Genomic DNA, 9,265 nt, shown 5'->3' with positions numbered 1-9,265 from the left:
AGCGGTGCCTGACAGGTTGATAGCTGATTCAGCCTTTACAGTGAATTTTTTTAGAATTAACATTATTTTAATGGAAAATCGTAAAATTAGAGGGCATCCGTGAAAAATCGCAAATTTAGGGTCCTGTCAAACTACCGTAGTTCAATAGAACCCCTATCGAATCACCAGTTATCGACTGAGGAGGAGATCAGACTAGAACACCAGCATTGCAGTTCGACAGGGCCTGTCGAACTATCCCTATTTGACAGGGGCCTGTCTAACTTCCAAAGTTGGACCCCCCCTATCAAACTGCCAAATTTAAACAGGCCCACTTGTCGAGCTGCGACAGGCCCGGCTAGCTTAGCAGTCGACCGGCTGGTGGGTCCTGTCAAACTCCCTCCATTCGATAGGTCCCCCACCATTCGATAGATCTCCTAAATTTACGATTTCCCCAGATACTCTCTACTTTTGCAATTTTTCATTAAAATAATATTAATTCTAAAAAATTCTTTTACAGTAGTATAAAAACCAGTAACTTCAGTGGTCTGCACTTGATTATTGTGGCATGTAATGTTAATGAATGCAAAGGCAATTTGTTTCACAGGCAAGTACTTGCTTGCATCAACAAAATATGATGTTACAAAGCTACATCAAGGCCGAAATGTCCTCATTATACTGCGAGAATTACATGGAAAGGAACAATAAACTGACAAAACTGTTTATAGTGACTTCGAGGACCATGAATACAATTGTGTATACTACGATGATAGTCATGAGAAAAACAATCCTGCTATGAGGATGCCAGTTTTCTGAGAAATTCAGGCACCACCTGACCACAGCTTGTGAGAACCTGTGACAAGGGTTTTGCAAGAGGAGCATCGGCGCTAGAAAAGATGCAATGCACCTCTCCCACAACCACATGACGGCTTGCACCAGTAAGGACATCAGTGTATTCGTCAACTGAAGGAGGCAAGTCCGCAACCAACACAGTGTCAAAGTCCTCAAAATTTGTCGCTGTCATGCTCTCCCAGTCTTTCACAAGGACATTAATCAACCCGACGCTGCAGAAAATCCACAAAAAATGCAAGTTGACAAAGTGAAACAAAAACAGGCAATCCAAGTTGAACGATAATGGCGTGACTAAAATCCCCTGTCAAGTAAACCCAAAGTCTTATTGATCAGCTTTCAGATTAAAGAGTTTAATAAATGGTAGGTACATTGCATGACTCATGGTTTGTCTCCGTATATTCAAAGTTCAGACAAAAGAGCACACTGTAGATGTTTTCTATACCTGCTGCATATGGTAAAAGAGTTGTCATGCGAGTCATCAGTCACGGTACAATTTTGCAATTTCAGGGACGATGATAGATGTTGTGCTTCGTGATTACTTGCAGCTACCAGCAGGACCTTTGCAGTCTTTTTAGCATGATTAGTTAAAATTTGTTCAAGAATTTGCTTCACCTGCAAGTTGGAAAATCACATGAACATACAACAGTAGACAGAAAGGTGTGCTTTAATCACATAAAAGGTTTGCAACAGTTTCTATTCCAAAATCATAACCATGAAATAAGAGCAGGTGGGGTAAAAACCTCAAACAACAAAGAACAAGACCAAGGTACATAGATCAAGGCCTGCCTAGCAAGGTTGACCTAACAGACTAATCTCCAGTAACGAGAAGCAGCTTGCTTGAAGTGATAGTATGAAGACAAGAAGATTGTAAAGAAAACCTATAGTGCTCCCTTCTTACCACAAATAGTAATGATCATGATGCATAAGCACATACAGCAAACAAGTAGCAAATAAGCGATACATTAGTAGTTAAAGGGTCGAAAATTACCTTAGGTGCCTTTTGGTCCTTTCTTGGGCATATGTGTATCTTTTGTGTTACAAATGCACTTCGAGAAGTAACGGAGTCATTTGTACAAAGCCTCCTGATCTTTCTTCCGTGGAGCAGTTTCGTTGCCAGTGCAGCTACACTTCGGTCAGATGGGTCACTGAATATAGTTATTTGAGGACTGCTCAATATGGCATCCCTAATAGAACAAAGCTTGTCACCGGCATTGAGGTCCATGAAACACTTCAAACCATCAATGACCTGTCAAATGAAGTTTCCATCTTTACATCGAGCTTGATTGTAGCATGAGTAGGGTTACTGGGAATACGATTCCAGTCTGTATATAGTAACCAAGGATACGAGAAGTTTGGGCATCTGAATATAGTTTTACCAACAAGATGGTAAATGCAACTAACACATATGATCTGCCTTATCACTAAGCGGTTGAAGAGCCTAATTTACTCACCAACATCGATACGCCTGATATGTCAATCGCCTTTAAAGCCACAAGTTCAAGCAGCCTCTCTGGTGTGGATATAAGAAACTCTGGCTCACAACTCTTTAATCTGAATCAAGTGAACACGACTTTTAACACTAAATGTGCCACACTCTAACTTAATAAGCTTACAAGTAACAACATTGACAATAGAATTACACTGCCAAAACGTACCCAGACATCTGGTGTTCAATGGAAGCGCCAGGATGCAGGCTGACCGAATGAATACCAAGACTCTTCAGAGGCTTGCAAATCGAACGCACCTGCACAAACATCAGCAGATGAATCACTGATTTACAAGGAAAATTCGATCCTTGCACGAAGAAATGGAAGGACTGAAATGGCAGCACTAACTTGTACGGCATTTTCCTGGGAGGGGACAAGGTAGAGTAGGAAGGGGCAAGAGACGACCACCCCGAGCTTCTCCTTCCTGGCGACGATGTCGCAGGCCGTGGAGACGAGCCAAGCTGTCTGCTCCCGGGTAGCGCATAGGCCGCTGGTGTCGAGCACATCCGTAGGCGGCGCCGCCGAGCAGCAATTCCAGAGCTCCACGCCCCAGGAGCCGGTGTCGTGGATGCCGCCGCCGCCGCCGTCCTCGGACGCCGCAGCGTCTCGGATGGCGTTGAGGCAGACCACCAGGAACTTGGACGGCCGGTCGTACTCCGCACCGTCCTTCTCCCTCTCAGTCTCAGGCAACGGCTTGGACTTGCCGTTCGCGGCGGCGTCCCTCGCCGGCTTCTTCTTGGCGATGGAGTCCTTCTTATTCTTCTTCTTGGCGGAGGCATCTCCGGCGGGCCCGTCGACGTCGTCGTCGTCGTCGTCGCCCTTCCGCTTCTTCCCGTGGCGGTCGTTGAAGGGGTCCTCGGGGGTGGGGAGGGAGAAGCACATGCCCTCGCAGCCGCGCCGCTTGCCGGACTTGCGGCGGCGCTTGGAGGCGATGATGCCGGCGACGCGGGCCGACACGGCGTTCTCGCTGCTGCGCATCCGCTTCCGCCGCACCCTGCTGCGCTTCCGCGCCAACGCGTCGTCGCCCTTCGCCATGGCCTCGCGCTCCCCCTTTTCCGCGTCCGCGTTGGCGATGCGAGTGAGAGATCGATTGCCGCCGCCGCGACACGAGCACGAAACACTTTGTGGCAAAACCTAGCAAAGCCACTAGCAACTTGTGGGCCCCATTTGCGTCAGTTGCCGTGGGCCGTGGCCCGTTATGACTTAGCAAGGCCTAGGCGAGCATGAAATATGGCCCAGGAGAGCGCTGGCCCATATGTCAGACCTGGGCTTTCCTTTTAGGAGGGCCCAGCCCATGGGGATTTTTAGTTATACAAATTTGGGACTAAAGGTCTAGCTTCGAGCCTCAAAGATAGTTTTAGAAAATAATATCATTTAAATGAAAAATCATAAAAATAAGGGTTTGATATAAAAATTATAAAAATACGATACTATCGAATTGGGCCAGGTCAACATGGGACCTCCACTTTCAAAAAGGAAACCTATAAAGAGAATTCAACGGAAACCACAAGTTTAAATAGACTATCGAACTAGGGTAGTTCGATAGGACCCATACAAATAAATGTTACTATATATGTCTCAAATTGATCATCATATAAGAGAAAAGGAGAATATCTGAAATGATCATTATATAAGGAAGAAGGATCTATGCAGTCGTTAATATGACTACAATATAAGCAGTCCCACTAGTACTGTTCAATACAAATCCAAGGGTCTAGATTTTATGATGCACTGTTTGCACAGGAAGAGTCACTGTAGCAACAGAACTGTAGCACCGAATCTTAGCTGTTAACTAAAAAAATGGATGGTCATGATTGCACGCAGTCCTTAATGTGCAGTCCTAGTTGTGATTGCACTGGATCCCAATCCAGGGAAGAGAGCCTATTATGCATTAATTGGGATGCGAATAACCTTTCAGTTCATGTGCACATTAAATTCTTACATGTAATCCATCTAATTGGTTTTAATGTGATTTGTAAATTCCGGTTTTGTATGTATACATGCATTTTGTAATTTGTCTCTTTGGTTTTTCAACGTTCATTAAATAGATTTTTAGTCTTTGTAACCAGAACTTATATAATGATCAATTTGGGATAGAGGGATTCACAAAGTTCTCGAGAAAGCCTATATGTGTCGGAGCATTATATCTAGAACTAACTAATAAATTTTATTTACCTGCACAGGTATTATACATTGTCTAATCTAGCCTTACATGTATAGTCTTAAAACATCGTGATCATGCTATTATATGTATTTAAGCGATAGATACACAAATAGAAATATACACAGGTAGAAAGATACGTAAATCGAAAACAAGATATTTAAGCTGTGACATGTGGGCTTGTGGAGTGGGCCCTTGCCACATTGTGTGACGGGCTTGTGGAGTGGGCCCTTGCCACATTGTGTGACGAGGAATTATAGTTGAGCAATTGAGTTTTAGGGTTGGGCACGAGTCTTGCGAAAAACAATATATTTCTGTATTCGTAAACAGTAACTACCGGAATAATATTGTTTTCTAACAAAATGGTCGGTAAATAACAAAACCATTTTCGTTTTTTGTTTCTGGCAAACCATTTATGTTTTCTTTGGTCGGTATTTTCAGAAATGGGACGGTAGATTAGGAATCTCCTTTTCACTCCTATTCTCAATGTTGTAGGTTAAAAGTTAGGCCATTGCCAGCGTGCCATGACCGAGCCGCTTAGCCCCATGTATTGATATGGTAGATAGTGCTAAATACACCCTGAGTTCTAAATATACGATGTTTAGGACAATCAAATTAGTTCAATATATTTAGAGTTTTTTTTACCATCCTTGAAAAAGTATATCAAAGCATCATATTTTTTAGTGTAAAATATATGATACTTTGAGGTACGATGTACTTTGATGTATAAGAGGTTTGTACTAAAATTTTTTAGTACATTAAGGTACTTTTCAAACATAGTTAAAAAGCTATATGCACAGAGAGAGTATATCTTTGAAACTAGGGGCTATTGTATTCTTGTCCATGTTTTTAACTCTAATTGTGATTTTATCCATGCATTTTCAACTTTGGGATTTTACCATTGTTTTTTCAAAATGAACCTCATTTTTTCTTTTATGCCGTTAAGTCCTCCTAAAGATGTTAAATATATGTACGCCATTTGCATAATTGCCCATATTTTTAAGGATTTTGCGAATTTGCCCATGTTTTGACTAAACATTATTTTAGCCCGTGTTTTCTCATAACTTAACTCGTTCATTTTCATGAATACTGTCAAGCATAAACTTAACATAAAATTTGGCCATATTTTGACTTGGTTTTTGACGCCATTAAGGGAACTAAACGGAATATGAGCAAACATAACCTTCAGTTTGAAAAAAACGAGAGAAAACACAAAGTTGAGAAAGTATTGCGGTAAAATGACAGTTAGAGTTGAAAACAGGGGTAAGAAACTAAGAACATAATTATCCCTTGAAACTATTAGATCCACACTAACCACAAACCTAGCAATAATGAGAGATGAGAGGTACCGTAGAACATGCTACAAATTACGAAAGAATGAATCGCATCGAAATGTCCCAGAAGAATGGCATTCTGACAACCAGATGAAGACATAAAACTATCACATTCTGTCAGATTCTGGCTGAACTGTCTTATGTTGGCTAGTTTCTTACAAGAACTAAACAGCAGACCAAGAGATTTGCTTCAGTCCAACAAAAATTATCTCGAGATACCAAATCGTTTCCCTATTGAATCTAACTGAGTAGGATATGCATCGTTAGATCCAATAATCAGAAACGATTTGGTACCACGAGGTACCGATACCTCGAGATACTTTTTGTTACTTTTTGTTAGACTAAGCAAATCTCGCAGACCAAACTGATTATATAAACCCAAACACATGGCATCGGCACGTGACAACCACAACACAACACATGTAGGCATGGAGCGACCAAAACAAAAGTGACAGTGATCCTACTCTTGAGGAGTCAAGCAGACATTGATGTCAGGTGAAGGCCTGTGCCTCATGGACTGCGAGCTTCTAGGCCACCCAGCCATGCTGAAACCTGTACTGGAGCTTGAGATGTTCAGGTTCATGGCACCACTAGCTGCCCAGCTGTGCTCCACACCAGCATGGGACTGTGTAGGCATGGATGAAACCTGTGGCGAATGGCAGCCATTGTTGCCAGGAGCTGCCTGAGAAATGGGCATTGCGGCTGTGAGCACAGCGGGAGGAGCCATAGGTGCTGGCAATGCTGGCGCAGCAGAGGGTTGTTGATGTAGGCCCATTCTTCTCTGATGCTGCTTCAGGCTGTTGGGCAAGAAGCTCCCCACAATCACCTGTCCATGAAAGAGGTTGGTGTTATAGCTACTGAAAAGAGAAAAAAAGGAATGGCTACGAATTTGCCATGCATGAACTACAGAGTTTACAATGACAGCAGAACAACAAAAACTCAATGTTCTCTAACTTGTTAACTGTGAATTCGGTTGGCTTGAATTATGTTGTCGATATCGGTAATTTGGTACAGGTTCAGTAGTTTCTTTACCTGAATAGGGCTGGCAGCACGCAGCATCCCGGCTACTACACCGCCAACGACACGGCCGTCAGGGCCAGCAAGTGAGACACTGAGCCCACCGGTTCTCCTCCGACCACCTTCCTTCGCTATTGTGAAGGAGCCAGTCAGTTGCAGAATCTCAAACTGGCCCTGCCAACCACATATACAAAATGCTGCCATCTTAGAGTTCAGAGAGGAGCACTGTAAACAAAAATGTGTATGCAGGATATTTGACGAATTCGTTTCAATTGTTACAAGGATAGAAACACTGAGAAAAATGATATATGGTTCGGTTATATGGATTGGAGACCCTAGCACAATCTAGTAACAGACTGTTTTCCGGCTTATGTTACTAAGACTGACAGAGTTTCCAGACTTATGCATATATGCTAAAACTACCGAAAATCAAATGGACACAGAACAATCAACCTCGAGCCTTTCTGCCTGTGACTATGTGATTTCCAGTAATGATGCCTTCAAGAGTGACTATCATGGTGGCTAAAACTTAAGCAATTTCTCACAGAACATCATTTTTATTGTGTCTACAAGGTGATGAACTGGTGATGCTAAAACTAAAACATTAGGTGCAGAATTATTCGACTACCAATTCACAATAGCTAGCAACACACCCATCAAAAGATTAGGTGCAGAATCATGCTACTATACAATGAGATACCTTTCATCTCATACCTCGTAGGAGAAGGTGCTACCGGATGATCCAGGTTGGTTCAATGCTACACTTGAGATGGTGCCATTGGCAGAGAGGATGCAAACCGAGCGTGGGCCCTTCTGGGAGAAGGACATTATGCGCGCTGCTACATCCTACCAACGAATTGGACCAAGAAAGGAACAGTAAGCCGTTCATCCTTTCATCACCAGATCACACTATCACAATGCCAACCTGACTGTCAAGGAAAATTCAGCTTGTGATGCCAGTATGGCTTACCTCCCCTGTAGCAACAACGATGACATGAGGCGTGAAGCTCCCTCCAGCTGACACAGCATACCATTCCCCTACACAAGTAATGAGAATACCAATCAGGCAAAGAAATGTGCAATTTCTTGGCAACTAGGCTACAGAATGGTGTCCAACAAAAACCTTAATTTGTAGTTACTCTCGTGGCATTAACGAAATCACCCAAAGGATTAGGTCGATTGGTTAAACCACCTTGGAAAAATCACAATAGAATTCATGCATGCATCACCGAGGGTTGGAATGGTTGGTACGAAGAGAAGGGGAAATTCAAAGAACAGATTCAGTCAGACAGATGAATGCGACAACAAAAGAACAGCACAACTGTCCTAACGGTTAAAGGCAAACCTGCACATCATCCCTACTGGACCCCATGCAAGCAATGAAACATAAATTCATACACACAAACAAAAAATTATAGCAAGAAAATAAACAGCATAAATCAGAAAATGGATTTATTGCAAATAAAATTATTTCTGTAATGAAATCTGCAATTTTAGAAGAGGGAAAAAAATACTGACCTAGAGTGGATAGGATCTGGCGCCTCCCGGACCCTCTTGGCCGTCCACGACGCCGTCCGGAGGAGCTCAAGCTCGCGTGCTCACCGTGGCGGCCTGACACCCGCACGCCGCTGTCCCCTCCAGCCTCGCGCGGCGTCGTCTTCTCGCCGGCGAGACCCCACGCGGCTGCCGTTGCGGCGGCGCCGTCCCCGCGTCCTCCATGGCCAGCTGCGGCTGGACGAGGTGAGGGAGTACTGGGGGACGTCGACGGCGAGGAGGGGGAAGACCGGTGGTACCCTTCCGCCGCTGCTTCTTGTGCTTCAGCCATGGGCGACACGTCTGCTCCGCTGATGAACAGGCCGAAGCCTGCTGCTGCTGCTGCTGCTGCTGCTGCTCCATGGCCGCTGGCCACAGCAATGCCCTCCCTTCTTCCCTCCATGCAGCATGTGAGACAAGGTTTTTCTTGGTTCTCTCTTGCACTAGACCGAGAAGGAAGACAGACAGACAGCAGGTGAAAATAAAGAGTACCAGGCACCAGTAGCAGCTGCTAACAGAGTCTATATATGGCCTTTAGTTGCTAAAAAATTTTTTTTTAACAGGTTCATGTCGAACGTTTAACCGGATGTCGGAAGGATTTTTGGATATGAATAAAAAAAATAAATTCCGAAGTTGCAAGATGAATCTTTTGAGCCTAAGTAATCTATCATTAGTACAAGTGAGTTACTGTAGCACTTATGACTAATCATGGACTAACTAGGCTCAAAAAATTCGTCTCATGATTTCCCCAACAACTATGCAATTAGTTTTTATTTTCATCTATATTTAATATTTCATTTAAGGGTTTAAAAATTCGATGTGATTTTTTTGAAACTAACCGAGGCCTATATACAGGACAAATAATTTAGAGGGGGAAGACATCAATAAAATCATATTCATTTTTA

The 9,265-nt window shown here is 43.4% G+C and overlaps 2 protein-coding genes across 2 annotated transcripts; both read right to left on the bottom strand.

Annotated features, from left to right (window-relative positions):
• Positions 1-516: 516 nt before the first annotated feature.
• LOC102703259 (DEAD-box ATP-dependent RNA helicase 52B) lies at positions 517-3,401 on the bottom strand. Its single transcript, XM_040529193.1, has 6 exons — positions 2,664-3,401; positions 2,484-2,572; positions 2,280-2,379; positions 1,817-2,074; positions 1,271-1,440; positions 517-1,040 (listed from the first exon to the last, which is right to left on the bottom strand). Exons 1-6 carry the CDS (start codon positions 3,348-3,350, stop codon positions 770-772), a joined length of 1,575 nt encoding a protein of 524 aa, XP_040385127.1. The 5' UTR covers positions 3,351-3,401; the 3' UTR covers positions 517-769.
• Positions 3,402-5,869: 2,468 nt separating this feature from the next.
• On the bottom strand, positions 5,870-8,835 carry LOC102700391 (AT-hook motif nuclear-localized protein 7). Its single transcript, XM_040529688.1, has 5 exons — positions 8,346-8,835; positions 7,798-7,865; positions 7,542-7,673; positions 6,843-7,001; positions 5,870-6,636 (listed from the first exon to the last, which is right to left on the bottom strand). Exons 1-5 carry the CDS (start codon positions 8,761-8,763, stop codon positions 6,271-6,273), a joined length of 1,143 nt encoding a protein of 380 aa, XP_040385622.1. The 5' UTR covers positions 8,764-8,835; the 3' UTR covers positions 5,870-6,270.
• Positions 8,836-9,265: the final 430 nt, after the last annotated feature.

The sequence above is a fragment of the Oryza brachyantha genome, chromosome 12 (genome assembly GCF_000231095.2).
Source record: "Oryza brachyantha chromosome 12, ObraRS2, whole genome shotgun sequence".
NCBI classification, from domain to species: Eukaryota; Viridiplantae; Streptophyta; class Magnoliopsida; order Poales; family Poaceae; genus Oryza; species Oryza brachyantha.
The sequence above is the reverse complement of the archived record's forward strand: the minus strand, read 5'-3'. Positions and strand labels throughout refer to the sequence as shown.

What these genes read in the sequence shown, in the direction of transcription:
- LOC102703259 (XM_040529193.1), bottom strand. Translation starts at nt 3,350, where the DNA reads ATGGCGAAGGGCGACGACGCGTTGGCGCGGAAGCGCAGCAGGGTGCGG. An exon ending in ATTGAACACCAGATGTCTGG is followed by an intron (nt 2,380 to 2,483) that starts GTACGTTTTGGC and finishes CACTTGATTCAG; the next exon opens with ATTAAAGAGTTGTGAGCCAG. An exon ending in AGGACCAAAAGGCACCTAAG is followed by an intron (nt 1,441 to 1,816) that starts GTAATTTTCGAC and finishes TCCAACTTGCAG; the next exon opens with GTGAAGCAAATTCTTGAACA.
- LOC102700391 (XM_040529688.1), bottom strand. Translation starts at nt 8,763, where the DNA reads ATGGAGGGAAGAAGGGAGGGCATTGCTGTGGCCAGCGGCCATGGAGCA. An exon ending in CCAGATCCTATCCACTCTAG is followed by an intron (nt 7,866 to 8,345) that starts GTCAGTATTTTT and finishes TTACTTGTGTAG; the next exon opens with GGGAATGGTATGCTGTGTCA. An exon ending in GTGCTGCCAGCCCTATTCAG is followed by an intron (nt 6,637 to 6,842) that starts GTAAAGAAACTA and finishes TTTCATGGACAG; the next exon opens with GTGATTGTGGGGAGCTTCTT.